We start from the raw sequence: 23,277 nt of genomic DNA on the forward strand, positions 1-23,277 counted from the left end.
CAAGTGAATCCCTTGTTCTATAAAGTCCCCCAAATGGATTTATTAGACTAGAATGATGGAAAAATCTGGTCATCATGCATGAGAAAAAAAGAACCACTAAACATTAGTTCCATAGTACTGTCCACACACAGCAGAGGTCAAATACATTTTGGCATGCATTTTTTTTTTAATATCTTTATTGGAGTATAATTGCTTTACAATGGTGTATTAGTTTCTGCTTTATAACAAAGTGAATCAGCTATACATATACATATATCCCCATATCTCCACCCTATTGCGTCTCCCTCCCACCCTCCCTATCCCACCCCTCTAGGTGGTCACAAAGCACTGAGCTGATCTCCCTGTGCTATGCGGCTGCTTCCCACTAGCTATCTATTTTACATTTGGTAGTGTATATATGTCCATGCCACTCTCTCACTTCGTCCCAGCTTACCCTTCCCCTCCCTGTGTCCTCAAGTCCATTCTCTATGTCTGCATCTTTATTCCTGTCCTGCCCCTAGGTTCTTCAGAACCACTTTTTTTTTCTTTTTAGATTCCATATATCTCTGTTAGCATATGGTATTTGTTTTTCTTTCCGACTTACTTCATTCTGTATGACAGACTCTAGGTCCATCCATCTCACTACAAATAACTCAATTTCGTTTCTTTTTATGGCTGAGTAATATTCCATTGTATATATGTGCCACATCTTTATCGATTCATCTGTCGATGGACACTTAGGTAGCTTCCATGTCCTGGCTATTGTAAATAGAGCTGCAATGAACATTTTGGTACATGACTCTTTTTGAATTATGGTTTTCTCAGGATATATGCCCAGTAGTGGGACTGCTGGGTCGTATGGTAGTTCTATTTTTAGTTTTTTAAGGAACCTCCATACTATTCTCCATAGTGGCTGTATCAATTTACATTCCCACCAACAGTGCAAGAGGGTTCCCTTTTCTCCACACCCTCTCCAACAGTTATTGTTTGTAGATTTTGATGATGGCCATTCTGACTGGTGTGAGGTGATACCTCATTGTAGTTTTGATTTGCCTTTCTCTAATGACTAGTGATGTTGAGTATCCTTTCATGTGTTTGTTGGCAATCTGTATATCTTCTTTGGAGAAATGTCTATTTAGGTCTTCTGCCCATTTTTGGATTGGGTTGTTTGTTTTTTTGATATTGAGCTTCATGAGCTGCTTGTAAATTTTGGAAATTAATCCTTTGTCAGTTGCTTCATTTGCAAATATTTTCTCCCATTCTGAGAGTTGTCTTTTCATCTTGTTTATGTTTTCCTTTGCTGTGCAAAAGCTTTTAAGTTTCATTAGGTCCCATTTGTTTATTTGTGTTTTTATTTCCATTTCTCTAGGAGGTAGGTCAAAAAGGATCTTGCTGTGATTTATGTCATAGAGTGTTCTGCCTATGTTTTCCTCTAAGAGTTTTATAGTGTCTGGTCTTACATTTAGGTCTTTAATCGATTTTGAGTTTATTTTTGTGTATGGTGTTAGGGAGTGTTCTAATTTCATTCTTTTACATGTAGCTGTCCAGTTTTCCCAGCACCATTTATTGAAGAGGCTGTCTTTTCTCCATTGTATAATCTTGCCTCCTTTATCAAAACTAAGGTGACCATAGGTGTGTGGGTTTATCTCTGGGCTTTCTATCCTTTCTATCCATTGATCTATATATCTGTTTTTCTGCCAGTATCATACTGTATTGATCACTATACCTTGTAGTATAGTCTGAAGTCTGGGAGCCTGATTCCTCCAGCTCCATTTTTCTTTCTCAAGATTGCTTTGGCTATTCGGGGTCTTTTGTATTTCCATACAAATTGTGAAATTTTTGGTTCTAGTTCTGTGAAAAGTTCCATTGGTAGTTTGATAGGGATTGCATTGAATCTGTAGATTGCTTTGCGTAGTAGAGTCATTTTCACAATGTTGATTCTTCCAATCCAAGAACGTGGTATATCTCTCCACCTGTTTGTATCATCTTTAATTTCTTTCATCAGTGTCTTATAGTTTTCTGCATACAGGTCTTTTGTCTCATTAGGTAGGTTTATTCCTAGGTATTTTATTCTTTTTGTTGCAGTGGTAAATGGGAGTGTTTCCTTAATTTCTCTTTCAGATTTTTCATCACTAGTGTATAGGAATGCAAGAGATTTCTGTGCATTAATTTTGTGTCCTGGTACTTCAGCAAATTCACTGATTAGCTCTAGTAGTTTTCTGGTAGCATCTTTAGGATTCCCTATGTATAGTATTATGTCATCTGCAAACAGTGACAGCTTTACTTCTTCTTTTCCGATTTGTACTCCTTTTGTTTTTCTTCTCTGATTGCTGTGGCTAAAACTTCCAAAACTATGTTGAATAATAGTGGTGAGAGTGGACATCCTTGTCTTGTTCCTGATCTTAGAGGAAATGCTTTCAGTTTTTCACCATTGAGAATGATGTTGGCTGTGGGTTTGTCATATATGGCCTTTATTATGTTGAGGTAAGTTCCCTCTATGCCTACTTTCTGGAGGGTTTTTGTCATAAATAGGCGTTGAATTTTGTCGAAAGCTTTTTCTGCATCTATTGAGATGATCATATGGTTTTTCCCCTTCAATTTGTTAATATGGTTTATCACATTGATTGACTTGCACATATTGAAGAATCCTTGCATTCCTGGGATAAACCCCACTTGATCATGGTGTATGATCCTTTTAATGTGCTGTTGGATTCTGTTTGCTAGTATTTTGTTGAGGATTTTTACATCTTTGCTCATCAGTGATATTGGCCTGTAGTTTTCTTTCTTTGTGACATCTTTGTCTGGTTTTGGTATCAGGGTGACGGTGGCCTCGTAGAATGAGTTTGGGAATGTTCCTCCCTCTGCTATATTTTGGAAGAGTTTGAGAAGGATAGGTGTTAGATCTTCTCTAAATGTTTGATAGAATTCAGCTGTGAAGTCATCTGGTCCTGGGCTTTTGCTTCTTGGAAGATTTTTAATCACAGTTTCAATTTCAGTGCTTGTGATTGGTCTGTTTATATTTTCTTTTTCTTCCTGGTTCAGTCTCAGAAGGTTGTACTTTTCTCAGAATTTGTCCATTTCTTCCAGGTTTTCCATTTTATTGGCATATAGTTACTTGCAGTAATCTCTCATGATATTTTGTATTTCTGCAGTGTCAGTTGTTACTTCTCCTTTTTCATTTCTAATTCTATTGATTTGAGTCTTCCTTTTTTTCTTGATGAGTCTGGCTAATGGTTTATCAATTTTGTTTATCTTTCAAAGAACCAGCTTTTAGTTTTATGGATCTTTGCTATTGTTTCCTTCATTCCTTTTTCATTTATTTCTGATCTGATCTTTATGATTTCTTTCCTTCTGCTACTTTGGGGTTTTTTTGTTCTTCTTTCTCTAATTGCCTTAGGTGTAAGGTTAGGTTGTTTATTTGAGATGTTTCTTGTTTCTTAAGGTAGGATTGTATTGCTATAAACTTCCCCCTTAGAACTGCTTTTGCTGCATGCCATAGGTTTTGGGTCATCGTGTTTTCACTGTCATTTGTTTCTAGATATTTTTTGATTTCCTCTTTGATTTCTTCTGTGATCTCTTGGTTATTTAGTAGTGTATTGTTCAGCCTCCATGTGTCTGTATTTTTTACAGATTTTTTCCTGTAATTGATATCTACTCTCATAGCGTTGTGGTTGGAAAAGATACTTGATATGATTTCAATTTTCTTAAATTTACCAAGGCTTGATTTGTGACCCAAGATATGATCTATCCTGGAGAATGTTCCATGAGCACTTGAGAAGAAAGTGTATTCTGTTGTTTTTGGATGGAATGTCCTATAAATATCAATTAAGTCCATCCTGTTTAATGTATCATTTAAAGCTTGTGTTTCCTTATTTATTTTCATTTTGGATGATCTGTCCATTGGTGAAAGTGGGGTGTTAAAGTCCCCTACTATGATTGTGTTACTGTCGATTTCCCCTTTTATGGCTGTTAGCATTTGCCTTATGTATTGAGGTGCTCCTATGTTGGGTGCATAAATATTTACTATCGTTATATCTTCTTCTTGGATTGATCCCTTGATCATTATGTAGTGTCCTTCTTTGTCTCTTGTAATAGTCTTTATTTTAAAGTCCATTTTGTCTGATATGAGAATTGCTACTCCAGCTTTCTTTTGATTTCCATTTGCATGGAATATCTTTTTCCATCCCCTTACTTTCAGTCTGTATGTGTCCCTAGGTCTGAAGTGGGTCTCTTGTAGACAGCATATATACGGGTCTTGTTTTTGTATCTATTCAGCCAGTCTATATCTTTTGGCTGGAGCATTTAATCCATTTACATTTAAGGTAGTTATTGATATTTATGTTCCTATTACCATTTTCTTAATTGTTTTGGGTTTGTTATTGTAGGTCTTTTCCTCCTCTTGTGTTTCTTGCCTAGAGAAGTTCCTTTAGCATTTGTTGTAAAGCTGGTTTGGTGGTGCTGAATTCTCTTAGCTTTTGCTTGTCTGTGAAGCTTTTAATTCTCTGTCGATTCTGAATGAGACCCTTGCTGGGTAGAGTAATCTTGGTTATAGGTTTTTCCCTTTCATCACTTTAAATATGTCCTGCCACTCCCTTTTGGTTTGCAGAGATTCTGCTGAAAGATCAGCTGTTAACCTAATGGGGATTCCCTTCTATGTTATTTGTTGTTTTTCCCTTGCTGCTTTTAATATTTTTTCTTTGTATTTAAGTTTTGATAGTTTGATTAATATGTGTCTTGGCGTGTTTCTCCTTGGATTTATCCTGTATGGGACTCTCTGTGCTTCCTGGACTTGATTAACTGTTTCCTTTCCCATATTAGGGAAGTTTTCCACTATAATCTCTTCAAATATTTTCTCAGTCCCTTTCTTTTTCTCTTCTTCTTCTGACACCCCTATAATTCGAATGTTGGTGCATTTAATGTTGTCCCAGAGGTCTCTGAGACTGTCCTCAATTCTTTTCATTCTTTTTTCCTTATTCTGCTCTACGGTAGTTATTTCCACTATTTATCTTCCAGGTCACTTATCCATTCTTCTGCCTCAGTTATTCTGCAACTGATTCCTTCTGGAGAATTTTTAATTTCATTTATTGTATTGTTTCATCATTGTTTGTTTGCTCTTTAGTTCTTCTAGGTCCTTGTTAAACGTTTCTTGTATTTTCTCCGTTCTGTTTCCAAGATTTTGGGTCATCTTTACTATCATTACTCTGAATTCTTTTTCAGGTAGACTGCCTATTTCCTCTTCATTTGTTTGGGCTGGTGGGTTTTTGCCTTGCTCCTTCATCTGCTGTGTGTTTCTCTGTCTTCTCATTTTGTTTAAGTTACTGTGTTTGAGGTCTCCTTTTTGCAGGCTGCATGTTCGTACTTCCCGTTGTTTTTGGTGTCTGCCCCCAGTGGCTAAGGTTGGTTCAGTGGGTTGTGTAGGCTTCCTGGTGGAGGAGATGGTGCCTGTGTTCTGGTGGATGAGGCTGCATCTTGTCTTTCTGGTGGGCAGGACTGCATCTGGTGGGGTGTTTTGGGGTGTCTGTGACCTTATTATGATCTTAGGCAGCTTCTCTGCTAATGGGTGAGGTTGTGTTCCTGTCTTGCTAGTTTTTTGGCATAGGGTGTCTAGCACTGTAGCTTGCTGGTCGTTGAGTGGAGCTGGGTTTTAGCGTTGAGATGGAGATCTCTGGGAGAGCTTTCGCCGTTTGGTATTACATGGAGCCGGGAGGTCTCTGGTGGACCAATGTCTTGAACTCGGCTCCCCTCCTCAGAGGCACAGGCCTGACATGTGGCCAGAGCACCAAGACCCTGTTAGCCCCATGGCTCAGAAGAAAAGGGAGAAAAAAAGAAAGAAAGAAAGAAAAAAATAAAATAAAATAAAGTTGTTAAAATAAAAATTTTAACAATTATTAAAAATAAAAAAATTTTAAAGTAATAAAAAAGAAAGAAAGAAAGAAGAGAGCAACCAAACCAAAAAACAAATCCACCAATGATAGCAATTGCTAAAAACTGAAAAAAAACAAAAACAAAATGGACAGACAGAACCTTAGGACAAATGGTAAAAGCAAAGCTATACAGACAAAATCACACAAAGAAGCATACACATACACAGTCACAAAAAGAGAAAAAGGAAAAAAATATATATCTCTATATATAAAAAAAAAAAGGAAGCGAGCAACCAAATCAATAAACAAATCTACCAATGATAATAAACTCTAAATACTAAACTAAGATAAACATAAAAGCAGAAACAAATTAGATGCAGGAAGCAAACCCCAAGTCTACAGTTGCTGCCAAAGTCTACCACCTCAATTTTGGGATGATTCGTTGTCTATTCAGGTATTCCAGAGATGCAAGGTACATCAAGTTGATTGTGGAGATTTAATCCGCTGCTCCTGAGGCTGCTGGGAGAAATTTCCCTTTCTCTTCTTTGTTCGCACAGCTCCTGGGGCTCAGCTTTGGATTTGGCCCCGCCTCTGCATGTAGGTCGCCTGAGGGTGTCAGTTCGCCGCCCAGACAGAACGGGGTTAAAGGAGCAGCTGATTCGGGGGCTCTGGCTCACTCAGGCCGGGGGGAGGGAGGGGTATGGAATGCAGGGCGAGCATAAAGGACCCTTTACTGCTGGACTACTTGCAACTTCAGATTATTAGTGGCTCCTCCTCGAACAATTACTGTCTGATTAAGAACTGGAAGTCTCTGCTCCCGCGTGGAGCTGACCATGAGGAAGGGAATTATATGTGCCCACAGGCATTTATTTCCTGTTCACTGCCCCTCTGCCTGTGGTCAGCATGCTGGGGGACAGAAGCTGTGCTCTGCCCTGGGCGGTGGGGGGAGAGGGTGGACAGAACCCACACAGGAGAAACTAAATGTGCCCGAGTGTCAGGAGACTGAAGTTCCCCTCCTTGCTGGGCTGCTGACCTGCTCTGTGACCTTGAGCAAGGACTTGGATCTTTCATGGCCGCCGTGTCCTCTGTGAAGGAACCTCTTAGGAGCCTTGAAATTTAAAAGAATAAAACATTGTCTTGGGTTTCAACACAGTGATGATGTCAAAACCTTGAGCAGTTATTTGTAACTTGATATATTTATTCACCCAATTGTTTATTAATTAACTAATCAATTAGGCATCTTCTTGTTCCTGAAAGCCGTGAGACTGGGAACCTGATAGGGCAGAAACACCTTTGTACTACTGTTCCCAGCCATGTCCTTGGAAAGTGCCAACAAAGGACGTGCAGACAGGGGACATGTTGTAGAGTAAAGGGACATATGACAAGGGTAGTTCACGACTTCCTGGCAAAGGGAAGCTGTGAGAAAGAAGCCAGTGTTTCATGGAGGCCGCTGTGCAGCGCTCTGGGAGCCACAGCCAGCTTCTTGCCCTGAGGCAGCCCGGCCAAGACTGCAGGAGCAGGTGACAGCATTTGAGCCGACTCCTGAGGAACACTCAGGAATGGCCAGGTGGACACAGGGGAATGGGCTGTGGGGCAGGCGGACAGGGGGCTGCCATTTCAGGCAGAAGAATCAAACAAGACAATAGATAAGGGAGGTTATGTGGACTTCTAGTCACTGTGGGAGACGGTCGATTTGGTTACTCTAAGAGTATTATATTAATGTTTTTCAATGGATTTTAAGTGTTCAATAATCACATGACCTTGGTTCATGTGTTGGCTTGTATTATCTCCATTAATTTTGAAAACACTTTGTTTGTATCTAGACTTTTGGATTTCACTAGTGCCACTGGCTATGAACACGTGGACTTGGACTCCTGCTTGCTCTCAGAACGGCCAAAGCTGGCTCTCCATGGAGAGGACAGCGAACTCCCGCCAGAGCCCCAGGCTTTACCAAGTCCAGTAAGAAGGGCTTTCTTTAATTCTATGGTTCAGGTCCAGTCAGAAAAAAAGAGCGCCACCCAGAAGACATTAAAATGGGGACCTCGTGATAAAGCTGCAGGAGCACACAGGAGCCATGAGCACACAGAGGGAAGAGCCGGGGCCACCCAGGGAGCGAGTCTGAGCAGAGGGTCTCCCAGTGGGCGCTGGAGCACAGAGAAGACAGGCCCTGCCAGGGAGGCAGGAAGGAGGGAGAGACACGTGGCTTCTCCCATTCACCCTCCAGCCTCCCAGCACTGCCTTCCATTGGCTGGAAGAACCAGCTGGAAGCCACTTTCCAGAGGAATCTGGGAGAGTTACAGGGTCACCCCTGTGATGAGAAGCAGGGGGGCAAGCGGGATGGCTCTCTGAGAAAACAGCGTATCAGACGTGGCAGAGTGTCCCGAGCTGCAAGCTCTAATGCTCGGGCGCCTCTTTTGGTTGCCACACAGCCAGCTTTGAGGCAGAGGCTTTATAAGGACTCAGTATCACTTTGGATTTAGTCAGAAACATGAAAATAAGTATTTATATAGGCCATCGTACGTATCATTGTTGCTTTAAAAAATAAGATTTGATTCATCTAGGAAAAGCCAGTTTGACCAAGTATTTTTAACAGCAGCCATTGTTAGTTTTCACTTTTCTTTCCCTTTTCTGATTTCTCTACTTCCTTGGTTGAAAGTTTACACTCTGATTTAGCTGGCACAATCACACAAAAGCAGTACCTTGCAAGCAGGGCCCATCTTTGAGTTCAGGACAGTTGTCTTGGTAGCATCTGTCCACTGACCTGGAAGACTGAGTCTAAGGCCTCACTTGGTCCGGAGTCAGGGCACCTGCCCCTCTAGCCGGGCTCCTCCTGGCTGCACCTGCTCCTGTCTGGGTGGAACTAGCTCGGCCTGTCACCTGTGGGCACTTACAGCTGCCCAGTGCTTGTGAGGCAGGTGCTTCTGTAACCGCTGACATCCTCAGGCCCTCCCCAGAGCAGGGGTTTCAGGGGCGCAGAGGCGCAGAGCAAGGCCTTTGCCCCTTAGGCCTGATGAAAATTCATGGGAATTTAGGTGAACTCGAATGGGGCTGAGGTGAAAAACGAAAGCTCTAATTGCCTTCTCAGAGAGATAAAGAAAGGGATGTGGAGGCAACTGTTCGAAGCAAAGAAGGTAAAATCGGTGCTTGTGTGTTTGTGTTGCTGGTGCTCTGACACAGTTGCTTCTGAGATGTTTCCCTCATGGAAGAACGCGTCAGTGTTAGTGGGGGTCCTGGTCGTGCGTGGCTGAGAACCGTGTGCGTCTCTTACAGGCACTGTGTGCCGTGGACAGAGCCCCGGAGTACGTCCCCAACGCCCGCCAGTTCGGCCTCGCAGAAGGCAGCCACGTGGTGCTGCCCTTCAATCAGCTGGCTGTCAGAAAGAGGTAGGCACTGCTCTAACGTCCTCATGAGGCATCTCATTGCTAGATGAATCCAGGACGTGTGCTTCAGCAATGGGTCTTTTCTAGAAGAAGCTTCTTGTGTTTCAGCATGGAGCGTTCAACCTGCCACCACATGGCAGCAGTGAGAGGGCAAAGAGAGGAAGGCAGCCTCTGTGGACCTCAGCTGCGTACACGTGGTTAAGTGGGGCTCTGTGCTTTGTCTTTACCCCATCTTGATGATGGCTCGTTGCTGCCTCTCTGTGTGTGTAGGAAAGCACGTAGGCATCTAAATCCCTCTTCCTTCTGCAATCCCAGGGTCTCTGGATCGCTCATCTGGCCTTTGAACCCCATTCTACAGTAAGCATTCACTAATCTGATGAAACTGCCTACCCAGACTTTCACTGTGCCCCCAAATTCCTGGTGCCACACCCACACCAGTCTGCACGTTCCCCCGGCCCTCACACATGCCTGTCCCAGGTACCCTTCTTCGTTTGGTGAAGCCGGCTCACACCCCAGGGATCTCATGGCCAAGGCTCCTCAGGACCCACAGTCCTCCCCACTCCTCCTGTGACTCAGCCCTGAGGTCTGCACCTTCAGGCCTGCCATGCTCTGTGCTTCTGCTGTGTCATCTGAGCTCACCGCCCCAGTACACATCTCGGCTCAGTGTCTTCTCCCTGCAGCCCCTGCCATCGTTCCCCATGAGTTCAGCAGCTGCCCAGCACCCCATCTTTGAGGTCCTCTGGCTTAGATCTGTCTTTTCGTCCTTCCCTCCAAGCCACCCTCTCCCCATGCTCACACCCTTGAGTACTTCATAAGTACCCACCCCACCTCCACACTCTCTACCTTAAGCATCCTACTAAACCCTCTTCCTCCTCCTTACTTCCGGCTCCAGCAGTCCCTCAACCTCCTCAAGACCCCTGAGCCCTCTTGCTTTCTCACCATCATCACACGTTTTCTATCTCCCACAGCACAGTTTACCCCCTTACCCAGATAGGCTTGATGCCTTTATTACAGGTGTTCCTCTGCAAACTCCCTTAACCCTCTCATCTCTTCGCTGTGACCCCAGGTAAAGCCCATACGGGGCCTAATCCATGCCAGAACCCGAGCTGGTGGTCAGGGCTGCAGAGATGCATCTCTTTTTCCTACCTGGTTCGACTTTAAAGCTGTGGCCACAGATCTCAGATGGAACCTCCAAACTCCATACATCTGGGAAGCCAGTATACTTCTCTAATACATTCACATTTTTTATTTTTTGTAGTTTCTTCTCTCAAAACTCTATGCATCCCCACAGCTCCCTTCATGCCCCAGCTGCTGTCTTGCCTCACTGAGAAGAGCCCGTTCTTCTGTCCACCATCAGAAGGCGCACCCTGCCTTTGTCCCCCCACCCCTCCCCTGCCACATGGAGGAAGGGTCCTCGTCTTGCCCACTGGAGCCATCACCCCTCCTCCCAGGACACGGGCAGCATCCATTTCTCCCTCTTTCATACCTGATCCTGTCAGCACACAGAATCACCTCCATCACCCAGTCATCAGTGAGACCAAGGAGCAAACACTTGTACCAGAGACCGTCTCGGTATTTTACACACAAACCCCAACTTAGTCCTCATAATTATCCTGTGAGGAGGGTATTATCTTCATTTTATAGACAAAGAAACTGAGGCACCTGCTCAGACTCCCACCCAGGTGCTTGTGACCACTGCGCCGACTTCCTCTCTAGGAGTTCCTAGCTTTTAAACAGAAACGCTCCGGTACACTGCACACCCCAGCCCACCCCACTCAGTATCCCGGCTCTGCTTCACAGTGAAATGTCTTGGAAGAGTTGCCTTATGTGGCTGTCTTTCCCCGCCTCCCATCCCCTCCTCTCCCCACCCGGTCAGCCTCGCCTCGCTCCTCGCCAGGTTGTCGGAGCCCTGCTGCGGCCACGTCCGTGTGTGGTGGTGCCGCCCCCTCCAGGCGCTCAGTGGCATCAGTGCCCTGGGCCCCTCTGCGTCCTTCGCGGCCGCGGCCCCACGCTCCCCTCACCCCCGCCCCGCCCGCTGCTCAGTCTCCTCCTCTGGCTGCTCTGCTCTCAGAGGGAGCAGCGCCCCTCCCGCCTCCCCTCCACGGCGCCTCCTGTGTTCCAGTGGCTGTGAAATGCCATCTATTCGCACCAGCACCCACATCGCTAGCTCTGAGCCCCACCTAGAACTCAGGGGTTGTACACCCAACTGCCTGGACATCTCCACGTGGACAGGGACAGGCCTCTCAACCTCAGTGCACGGAGAGAGAATTCACCGTCGCCCCGAAACCGGCATTTCTGTAGGCGTCACCACCATTCACCTGGCTGCCCAAGGCCCACGCCTAGAGCTTGTTCTTTCCCTTGCTCTCCAAATTCAGTCCCTCAGCAAGTCCTGAGGCTTCTTCATCCAGAACATTTCATGCATTCACCTCCTCCGCATCCCCCCCTCAACCACCCTGGTCTGAGCCCCAACCTGGCCTCTGTGGACTCTTGTAACAGTTGCCAGCCTGACACCTGCTGTCATCCTGGCCCCATCTGATTTGCTCTTCGCATCACAGGTTCCTTTTAAGATATAAATCCAGCCATGCCCATCCCCCTTCTTAAAACCCTCCCGTGACTTCCCACTGCACTTACACTGAAATCCGCCATGCTCTCCTTCCCCTGTCCCCGTGTGCCTCAGTGACCCTGTGCTCCCTTCTGTGGGAAGACACCCAGACGAAACCTTCCTCCACCCCTATATGGTGCCATCTCCCACGTGGCCCCCTTGGGGATTCCCGGCCGACCACCAGAATCAAACAGTTGTTTTCACATACTCTGCACTGTCTGAAAACGAAATGCAGGGCTTTCCTGCAGAGGTTTGTGGGGCTTCCTCCTGTCTTTCATTCCGGTCTTAGAAATAACCACCTTTCAGAGTGGCCTGCCCTGACTACTTAATGTAGCCACCACTTGGGGCTTCACATGACCCAGTTTTAACCCTCTGATATATTTCTGGTATTAGTTTCAGGGGGGAAGGGACCTTCCTCTGTTCACTGCCTGATCCTCTGCTCCTAGAACCGTTCCTGGCAGGTGGAGGTACGCAGTAACCATGAGTTGAATGAATGGATAAGTAGATGAAGGGATGAATGACCTGAGATGTTAAATATAAATGTTGAAATACTTACTGGGGCCTCTCTTTGAGGTTATTTTAAAGAGTAAAAGTGAAAGCATATTCCTGAGAGCTGAGCTCTTGCTTCCCTCCAGGCTCTCGGTCCAGCTAAGTATCCGAACGTTCGCCTCCAGTGGCCTGGTTTACTACATGGCTCATCAGAACCAGGTTGACTACGCCACGCTCCAGCTGCACGGGGGCCGCCTCCACTTCATGTTCGATCTTGGGAAGGGCAGGACAAAAGTCTCACACCCTGCGCTGCTCAGTGACGGCCAGTGGCACACGGTACGCTCTCAGGAAGCTGTGATCACTCGTTCTGAGTTTTGCTCCACCTGTCCCTAGTGTCCACTCCATTTCACGGTAGTGGGATCATCCCCTTTGATTTCCAGCTTGCTTTGTGTCTGATATCTACCCCATAGAATGTAAGCTCCTTGCGGGCAGGGACCTTTTCTGCTTCTGGAAATATCCCCGGGGCCTCACTCAGTGCCTGACACTTAGTAGGCACTCAGCAAACATTGGTAGAATGAACAAAAGGCACCAGAAATGTCCTTGGCTTGATGAGAAGTAAATCAAGCCCAGGGTGGCATGAATGGGCCAAACCTGACATCATGGCATTTGTGTCCTTGTGACTAGGACTCTGGAGCACACTGTGTTCTTTTTTTTTTTTGAATTTTTGAATTTTATTTATTTTTTTATACGGCAGGTTCTTATTAGTTATCCATTTTATACATATTAGTGTATACATGTCAATCCCAATCTCCCAATTCATCACACCACCACCCCCTGACCCCCGCTACTTTCCCCGCTTGGTGTCCATACGTTTGTTCTCTACATCTGTCTCAATTTCTGCCTTGCAAACCTGTTCATCTGTACCATTTTTCTAAGTTCCATATATATGCGTTAGTATACGATATCTGTTTTTCTTTCTGACTTACTTCACTCTGTATGACGGTCTCTAGATTCATCCACGTTTCTACAAATGACCCAGTTTCGTTCCTTTTTATTGCTGAGTAATATTCCATTGTATATATGTACCACATCTTCTTTATCCATTCGTCTGTCGATGGGCACTTAGGTAGCTTCCATGACCTGGCTATTGTAAATAGTGCTGCAATGAACATTGGGGTGCATGTGTCTTTTTGAATTATGGTTTTCTCTGGGTATATGCCCAGTAGTGGGATTGCTGGGTCATATGGTAATTCTATTTTTAGTTTTTTAAGGAACCTCCATACTGTTCTCCATAGGGGCTGTATCAATTTACATTCTCACCAACAGTGCAAGAGGGTTCCCTTTTCTCCACACCCTTTCCAGCATTTGTTGTTTGTAGATTTTCTGGTGATGCCCATTCTAACTGGTGTGAGGTGATACCTCATTGTAGTTTTGATTTGCATTTCTCTAATAATTAGTGATGTTGAGCAGCTTTTCATGTGCTTCTTGGCCATCTGTATGTCTTCTTTGGAGAAATGTCTATTTAGGTCTTCTGCCCATTTTTGGATTGGGTTGTTTGTTTTTTTAATATTGAGCTGCATGAGCTGTTTATATATTTTGGAGATTAATCCTTTGTCCGTTGATTCGTTTGCAAATATTTTCTCCCATTCTGAGGGTTGTCTTTTCATCTTGTTTGTAGTTTCCTTTGCTTTGTAAAAGCTTTTAAGTTTCATTAGGTCCCATTTGTTTATTTTTGCTTTTACTTCCATTTCTCTAGGAGGTGGATCAAAAAAGATATTGCTGTGATTTATGTCAGAGTGTGCTTCCTATGTCTTCCTCTAAGAGTTTTATAGTGTCCGGTCTTACATTTAGGTCTCTAATCCATTTTGAGTTTATTTTTGTGTATGGTGTTAGGGAATGTTCTAATTTCATTGTTTTACAGGTAGCTGTCCAGTTTTCCCAGCACCACTTATTGAAGAGGCTGTCTTTTCTCCATTGTATATCCTTGCCTCCATTGTCATAGATTAGTTGCCCACAGGTGCGTGGGTTTATCTATGGGCTTTCTATCCTGTTCCATTGATTTGTATTTCTGTTTTTAGAGCATGCTGTGTTCTAACCGGCTCCAGGCTCAGCCTCCTCTCAACACCAACTGTGTGAAAACCTAAGCCATCCTTTAGGATTTCATTCAGGTTATTACTGCTATTTCTCAGATTCCTTAGAAATTATGCATGTTTTCACATTGCTCTAGGTCAAGACAGAGTACTTTAAAAGGAAGGGCTTCATGACGGTTGACGGCCAGGAATCGCCCATGGTGACCACGGGGGGAGATGCTACTACGTTGGATGTGGAAGGAAAGCTGTACCTAGGAGGCCTTCCCTCCGAGTACAGGGCCAGGAACATTGGAAATGTAAGCAGCATTTTCTCTGTGGGCCCACTTTGCCTTTATTGTGGTTGTGTTTGTTTTGTGGAGGAATATGTTTATGTTTAAATTATCTTGTTTGGGCCCAGGGCTTGGCTGCAAGATGCAAGCCTTTCAAACCACATTCCTAGATTGTGTGTTGGAGCTCCTCCTTGAAGCCCAACCAGCCTTCCTGCTGGTTAGTTAACAAACAGTTCCCTTTCTACAGCCACTTAGCCCCAGTACAGTGCAGGAAAGTCTGGCAAATTTGTATTTGCAGATTAGAAAACCCCACATTCTTGATTTCCACAATATTTACTCAAAATAATATAAAACCCTTTTACTACATTATAGTAGCTTTAAGTTAGACATTCATGTGAAGTATTGTGGCAATTAGATTTTTAAAGCCGAAAGGTAGTATTTTAATGTGTTTTGTCGAAGTGTAGGGAAAATTTGTGCTTGCCCTTCTCGTTGTCCTCACCATCATCTACTCCTGCATCATTTGGCTCAGATCACCCACAGCATCCCCGCTTGCATTGGGGAGGTGACAGTGAACAGCAAACAGCTGGACAAGGACAGCCCAGTGTCTGCATTTGCAGTAAACAGGTGTTATACAGCGGCCCAGGAAGGAACTTTCTTTGAAGGAAGTGGATATGCAGCCCTTGGTATGTATTATCAACAATCTTGAAAGAAATCTCTGGGACGCACCTGCACTCTTAAGATGATATGGATCCAAGAATTATATGATAGGACAGGACCCACTGCACAAGCTGCAGCAAGACCATGTTTCGTGAATTGTTCTAGTGTATTCTGGTTTCTCAGCTTCTAGTGTAAAAGCCTTCTCACCTCTTGTGCTATCCAGATGGCTTCCTCCCACCAGGAGTGGTGCCACTCCAGACAGAGTGCAACATGTGGTGCTGGTTTCATCTGTACTTTCCCCAAATTTACATAAGGCATACTTTCCCTGTCCAAGTTAATTAGGACCTTTGAATTCAAAATCAGTAGCATAAAATGTCTGGACCAGCCAGCCAAATGTGAGTCAGATCTGATGAAGAAATTAACTCCATTTAGACTGTTGAAATATTAATCAGTTATAAGTAGAGGAATGTAAATATCTAAAATGCCTTAGAATGTAGAGTCCTCAAGGTTTAGAACTAGCCCTTGTAATATATCTTACATTCTCTCCCCATTTTAGATGCCTGCTTTGCTGGTTAACTTCCTGTTTGCACTCAGAACCGTGCTTCTCTGGCCCCTGTTCTTCTTTCTATCACAGGGAACTAATTTCTGGGCTCCTTTGCCCTGGGCTTCCAGGAAGGCTCTAGTGGAAGATTGAGGTTGGGAGGGAGGAGGGGGACAGCCAGCAGGCTTCCTTCCTTCACTCTGTGCTTCCAAGATCTAGTAACACCACCTTCTCCCATTTTTCCTTCAGCCCTGGGCACGGTAACAACTGCCTGCTATTGCTAATATCCCTAACCTATCTCAGCTTTTTTATCACCTGAATGAAAAATTCATTCAATTAGAAGAAAGCCTAGTGTGGACTCCGACTAATGTACTCAGCAAATAATGACATACCCAGTAAGCAGGTACTGGGAAAATAAAGTGCACTCTTCCTGGATAGATGATGATGGAGTTACGTGGATCAAATCCCTTGTGATTTTTTTACCCCCATGGCTGTAGCTGAGAGGATGTGCCTGCCTCAGCTCTAGTCAGCTTCGTCCTACCGAGGTGCAAGCTGAGGCTCGGGGGTTGGAAATGACTTGCTGGTGGGGGTAGAGCTGGATTCAGAGAAAGAGCTGCAGCCAGCTCTCCTGACCCTCATCAGGAGCCCAAATGCACAGCCAGCCAGCCCAGCCTGAGGCCATTCTGAGCCTGGGCCTTCCTGGGCAGGGCAGGCCTCACCACCATCTGGGGGTCTTCCTTGGTTTTTCAGTTAAAGAAGGCTACAAAGTACGATCAGATGTGAACATTACGCTGGAGTTTCGTACCTCCTCGGAGAATGGTGTCCTCCTGGGGGTCAGCAGCGCCAAAGTGGATGCCATCGGATTAGAGATTGTAAATGGCAAGGTGGGTGCTGAATCCGGATGGGGTCCCCCCGCCTCGCCCCAGTGTCAGAGACAGAGCAGTTAAGAAACAGTCGACATATCTAGAACCAAATTTCCAATTATTCACTTTAATGGAATGGAGAAAAGGTTGATTAATATTTAAAAACAGATAATCCTAAAAAAGCTTTTTAAAAATAATTTTTTATATTTTTGAAATTAAATGTAAAGCAAAACTGCAACTACAATACAAAAAACTTTTTTTTTCCCTGAAAACCATCTGAAAGTAAGTTACCAACCTAATGCCCCACTCTCCCTAATATTTGTTAACTTTTTATTTGGAAATCATTATAGATGATAAGAAGTTGCAATGTAATGTACAGGGAGGTTCTCGTGCGCCCTTCACCTAGGTTTCTCCAGGGTTAGCATACTGCATAACTAGTACATCAAATCTATGAAACTGACATTGGCTCAATCCACAGAGGTTATTCAGTTATGCTAGTTGTATGTGTTTACGAGATGTGTGTAGCTCTTCACAATTTTATCACACGTGTAGCTTCATGTAACCACCACAATCAGGACAATGGTACCATTACCACAAGGCTCCCTCAAGCCACCCCCTTCATATCCACACTGACTCCCTCCCCCTGCATCTCTCACCCCTGGCAACCACTGATCTGCTTTCTGTCGCTCTGATTGTTATTTCACAACTGTTACATAAATTAAATCATGTAGTATGTATTCTCTTGAGATTGGCTTTTTACACACCGTCTCATTTCCTGGCAGTTTATCCAGGTTTGTTGTGAATATCGACGACAATTCATTTCTTTTTATTGCAGAGTATTCCATAAGATGGATGTACAACAGTCTAATTTTTTTAATACAAAAACATAATTGTTTTCTGTAACTTCCTTATCCCCAGAGGGCCAGATGAGAACTTGGGAAGGTCTGCTATACCACTCATCAGACACGGGGAGTCAAGGTGGTGGTCTCTCTGGTCCTCTCTCTCCCTAATGCACTTTTACTGCACTGTGGTCAACTCATGTTGTTGTGGGACTACGATGTTTGACTCTTCCTGAGCTACTTACTGCCTCCTGGAAGGCAAGGAACAAGTCTCTTGATTCTCCCAAACTTACTAGCTTGTTTCTCACATTTCCCTACTTACTCTCCACTGGGACTTTGGCCCCTAGGATATCCTAGAATGGGGGTGGAGAGGATATAATAAAGTCACAAGTCCTTCACCTCTTCTCCCCCTTTATGTCATCTTCATGTTGAAACAAAAGTACCTTTACATCCTATTGCTGCCGCTCTGCACTGTGGCTTATAGCCAACATCTTTTCTTAGCTGTACTACAAAAGAATTTTGAAATTTTTTTTATCCATTTGCACATTTTAAAAAAATTTATTTATTTATTTATTTTTGGCTGTCTTGGGTCTTTGTTGCTGCATGGGGGCTTTCTCTAGCTGTGGTGAGCGGGAGCTACTCTTTGTTGCGGTGCGTGGGCTTCTCGTTGCGGTGGCTTCTCTTGTTGTGGAGCACGGGCTTCAGTAGCTGTGGCTCACAGGCTCTAGAGCACAGGCTCAGTAGTTGCAGCTCACGGGCTTAGTTACTCTGCGGCATGTGGGATCTTCCCGGACCAGAGCTCGAATCCGCATCCCCCGCCTTGGCAGGCGGATTCTTAACCACTGCGCCACCAGGGAAATGCCATTTGCACATTTTTATGTGACATCTGAAAAATGTTATCAGAAGTGTAACAGTTACAAAAATGTAATTTCTGATGTATTGTATATTTTACCTCTATTATTGGCTTATTATTTATTGTTCTTTAAAAAATATTTCTAGTGGTTGCCCAAGTCTTTACAGTATATCTCTTTAATCTGTCACAGTCTACCTTGAAATGAGTAGCTTCACATATAGCATAAGAACCTTACAACAGGATAGTCACAATTCTTCCCTCTCACCTTCTGCAGGTCTCCAATTTTTTGTGCTACCACTTGCTGTAGTAGAGCATCTATGGTTTGTCAGAAGGGAGTTAGTAAGTGTTCCTTTACAGGGCTATAGCGACTTCTAGGAACTGACACCCTCAGTAAACCCACGGGCTCCTGTTGTGCTGAAAATGAGGCACTGATCTGAGGATGCAATGCTAAGATCGTGGCTCAGGCTTGTTCCCATGGAGGTGGCCATTTTCCATTCTGAAACCTCGGGAATAGGATAGCATCAGAATCCTTAAGAGGCTATTTTTCAAAACCATTGTTTGTTTTTCATAGTTAGCCCTCCTTTTTAGAAGAATGCTCTGATTTTTTCCACTCCAAGAACATTATGTGAATGGACTGTGTTCCTTAAATAGGGAAAAATTCACCAAGATATTTGCTTGTGTCTATTGTTTGTTTAGCTCTTGTTTCATGTTAACAATGGTGCTGGTAGGATAACAGCCACATACGAACCCAAAGCTCCCAATACTCTCTGTGATGGAAAATGGCACACACTTCAGGCAAACAAAAGCAAACATCGCGTGGTTCTGATTGTCGATGGGAATGCAGTTCGAGCTGAAAGTCTACACACCCAGTCTACCTCTGCTGACACCAACAATCCCATTTATATTGGTGGCTATCCTGGTGCGTATGTCGTCTGCTCTGCTCATTCACTTTTGAGGGGCATTGCCACTGGGGAAAGTCTTATTAGTTCATGTGGATATAGAACAGGGATGAAGAAAAATACATGGCTTGGGTGATAAATCCTTTACCATTTTAGAAAGTCTATTTCAAATTCCTAGGAATTCTTGGAAAAATTAAAATAATCTACACATATAAGGTGATCACTAGGTAAGACTCCGAGAACATCAGATGTGATGTACAGGAAGCTGGATGACTTCACTGAGAAAGAGCTTCCCAGATGACCCCCAAGTTGGGAATCATTTTAGGGGTCAGTAATCATTTTAGAGGACAAACATGTGTCTTATCCTCTCACATCGATTTTTGGATTCAAAGTATGCATTTTAGATGTTCCAAGTAATTGATACAAATGTTAATAAAATAAAAATCCCTTTTATGACTTTTTAAGTCACTATACCTTAAAATTGTTTATTAATAGTTTTCTATGAATTCTGCTATCACTGAAGCCACTTATGTAGAAAAGTATTCTTCTAATTTTGATCTGGAAACCACAAGAAGTTATTTTTGTTCCTATTGTGCTACCTATGTCATTTAACAAAATTTAACACTATTTATCTTCTCTTCTTTCCTAAACAGCTGATGTAAAGCAAAACTGCCTGAGCAGTCAGACCTCCTTCCGGGGCTGTTTGAGAAAACTCACTCTAATTAAGGGCCCACAAGTGCAATCCTATGACTTCAGCACAGCTTTTGACCTACAAGGAGTTTTCCCTCATTCCTGTCCTGGGACTGAGTCCTGAACTTTGGGGAACTCCTCAGTTGTGAATCATCATTTATATTTTGAGGAGAATTATTTGGTGAATTAAAACCTTTACAGTTCAGATTTCAGTTCCAACTCAGGTTAAATGTTTCCAGAGAGAAATTTTTTGTTTATGTCAAACTAAAACCACATGTACAACAAATACCTCTATTAAATAGTTTAAAATGTAAATTGAATTCACTGGCTGTTTTTTTAAAGTTTTTTAAATGAAACTTTTAAAATGTTGAATATTCTATTGATTACTTGACAGTATTTCATGTTTTGCATTTTGAACTTTTAAAAAATAAAATATCACTATAGACGATAATAGATTAGAGCAGAGTATGAATACTTTCATTTCTTTATCAAGATGTTAAGCTCCAATTCCTACAAAGAACAAGTATTCAATAATACTACTGGGTACGTTCCAGCAGAGGGCACCAGCTGTTTGCCCCAAAAGCACTTTAAACAGACTCCAGCAAGTCACAGGGCAAAGGGAACATAGGAAGAAGGCAGAGCCTCCTCTAGATATATCCTTGTTTGGTAAGGACCTAACCTAACAGAGTATTTTGCAAGACAAAAAAAAAAAAAAAAGTGGCATCATAACTAGTTAGCTCTTCTTTTACTGTTAATTTTATTTTCATTCCTTGGGATGAGACAGTTTTCCTTGATCAGCTACTTTTTCTCGGAGAATGTGTGTAAATTCCAGAAGAAGGAAAATTTTAAAGCCATAAATATATTTTAACGAACTAAGCAGTTTTAAACTAAGATCTCTGAAGGATCATTTAATTCCCTGCAAATATATTTTAGTTCTGCTCTGCAGCCGTGGCTGGAGTCAAAATGGCTACCATTCCATTTGCTTCAGAAAAATGATTGCACTTTGCAAATGCTTACTTGAAGAGAGGTCTTTACCACTCTTAGAAATGACCTGCTTTTATAATATGGAAGGTGATAGGTTCAATTTCTATTTCTGTGAGAGATTTTAATTTCATAAACAAGGAAGACAACTGTGGTCCTGGCCCCTGTCCTTCTGTGCCTTGCTCACGTTTCTGAACCCTTGTGGCGATCTGCACCTCCTGGCTGATGCAATTCCTTCCCAATAATAACTGCATGAAGATAATTAGGAAAGGTAGCAGCCAACTGTGGGAGTGCTGTCTGTTCTATAGCATCTGGCAATTTAAGGAATTCAGACAACTGCAGACTTAAGGCAGCTCACTTGACAGCTGGATTAGGAAAAGGGCATTTGCCATCTCAGCAGTGAAAATGCACAAGGGGCCCCCTCACTATGCCGTGGGTGGCCTTTCTGTTCATGTTTCTATGGAAACCATCTACAGCGGGAGATGACGGCTCAGACATTCTAGACCTTGGTTCATCACACTGGGTGAGGAAAAGATCCAAACCAGGACAGACAGCAGGTTGTAAAGTTGCCATGGGCTTTTGCCCCTCTCTCCCCCTCCCCACTTATTAATAAAGCTAAAACAGAGTTTGGGCCTTTCGTGGTTATAACTATTCCCAAGGCCTCTCTTAGAAGACCCCCTCAAGGGAGCACCCAGCTCTCTCCCCTTTGGCCTTTACAGAGCACAAGTAGAGCCACCTTGGTTTGGCTGTCTCCCCATGATGGTAAAGAACCTGGGCTCCAGCTCAGACACCTGGCTCTGACTCTCACTGCAGGGCCTTATGCTGGTTCCTTAACCTCTCTCAGCAAGGCAGGATTCAGGTCTTTAGCATAAGGTTGCCAGATAAACTACAGGACACCCAGTTAAATCTGAATTTCAGATAAACAATGAACATATTTTTAACTATTCCATGATATCATATATTTTTTATTTGCTAAATCTGGCAATCCCACTTTACAGGCTCCAAGGGCCTAAAAAGATTGATACCCCTTCCCTCCCTACCAAATAATTCAAAAAATTTTTTAAAGTCTACACCTTAAAAGACATGCAACATAATTTGTTGAAGATCAAATTTTTCCTATGATGCTTTTATTGAAACATCAGATTATTTTCAAAACCTATTTTTGGTGGCCCAAGAATTTGCTTTGTTTGTTAATCCATCACTGTTTTTTAAAATTGTGGTAAAATATAGATAGCATAAAACCATTTTTACTGGGACTTCCCTACTGGTGCAGCAGTTAAGAATCCACCTGCCAATGCAGGGGACATGGGTTCGAGCCCTGGTCTGGGAAGATCCCACATGCCGCGGAGCAACTAAGCCCGTGCGCCACAACTACTGAGCCTGCGCTCTAGAGCCCGTGAGCCACAACTACTGAGCCCATGTGCCACAACTACTGAGCCCACACGCCTAGAGCCGGTGCTCCACAACAAGAGAAGGCACCGTAATGAGAAGCCCGTGCACCACAACCAAGAGTAGCCCCTGCTCGCTGCAACTAGAGAAAGCCCGCAAGCAGCAACGAAGACCCAACGCAGCCAAAAATAAATAAATGTATTAAAAAAACATTTTTACCATATCTTAACCATTTTTAAGTTATTTAACCATTATTTTAACCATTTTTAAGTGTATAGTTCTCTGGTTTTAGGTACTTTAACACTGTTGTGCAACCATCACCACCATCCAGCTCCAAGACTCATTTCATCTTGCAAAACAAACTGTGTACCCATTAAACACTAATACTCAGCTCCCCTCTCTCCCCAGCTCCTGGCAACCATTTTACTTTCTGTCTGTAGGAGTTTGACTACTCTAGTCACCTCATATAAGTGAAATCATTCAGCATTTGTCTGTCTGTGACTGGCTTATTTCATTTGGCATAATGTCCTACAGGATCATCCACGATGTAGTATGTGTTAGTTTCCTTCCTTTTTAAGGCTGAGTAATATTCCATCATGTGTACATACCATATTTTGTTTATCCATTCATCCATCAGTGTGCACTGGGGTTGCTTCCACCTTTTGGCTATTGTGTATAATGCTTTGTATACCAGTAAACAAATATTTCTTTGAGTTCCTACTTTTGATGTTTTCGGGTATATACCTGGAAGTGGAATTACTAGATCATACGGTAAGTCTAAGTCTATTTTTAATTTTTTGAGGAACCACCATACTTTTTTCCCATAGTATCCAGTGCTGTTTTTAAGCCTCAATCTTCTACCTGTAAGGTGTGGTTATGATACCAACCATGG

At 43.4% G+C, this 23,277-nt stretch overlaps 1 protein-coding gene across 1 annotated transcript in view; it reads left to right on the forward strand.

Annotated features, from left to right (window-relative positions):
- The window catches only part of LAMA1 (laminin subunit alpha 1), a 149,815-nt gene extending 129,523 nt beyond the window's left edge, over positions 1 to 20,292 (forward strand). Inside the window, exons 56-63 of the mRNA XM_036874290.1 lie at positions 7,667 to 7,802; positions 9,114 to 9,226; positions 12,461 to 12,650; positions 14,542 to 14,700; positions 15,203 to 15,356; positions 16,622 to 16,755; positions 19,123 to 19,345; positions 19,979 to 20,292. Coding sequence (XP_036730185.1) covers positions 7,667 to 7,802; positions 9,114 to 9,226; positions 12,461 to 12,650; positions 14,542 to 14,700; positions 15,203 to 15,356; positions 16,622 to 16,755; positions 19,123 to 19,345; positions 19,979 to 20,139 — 1,270 coding nt within the window. The 3' untranslated portion in view covers positions 20,140 to 20,292. The remainder of the gene's footprint in view (positions 1 to 7,666; positions 7,803 to 9,113; positions 9,227 to 12,460; positions 12,651 to 14,541; positions 14,701 to 15,202; positions 15,357 to 16,621; positions 16,756 to 19,122; positions 19,346 to 19,978) is intronic.
- The last annotated feature ends 2,985 nt before the right edge of the window (positions 20,293 to 23,277 follow it).

This window comes from Balaenoptera musculus, chromosome 14, assembly GCF_009873245.2.
Source record: "Balaenoptera musculus isolate JJ_BM4_2016_0621 chromosome 14, mBalMus1.pri.v3, whole genome shotgun sequence".
NCBI classification, from domain to species: Eukaryota; Metazoa; Chordata; class Mammalia; order Artiodactyla; family Balaenopteridae; genus Balaenoptera; species Balaenoptera musculus.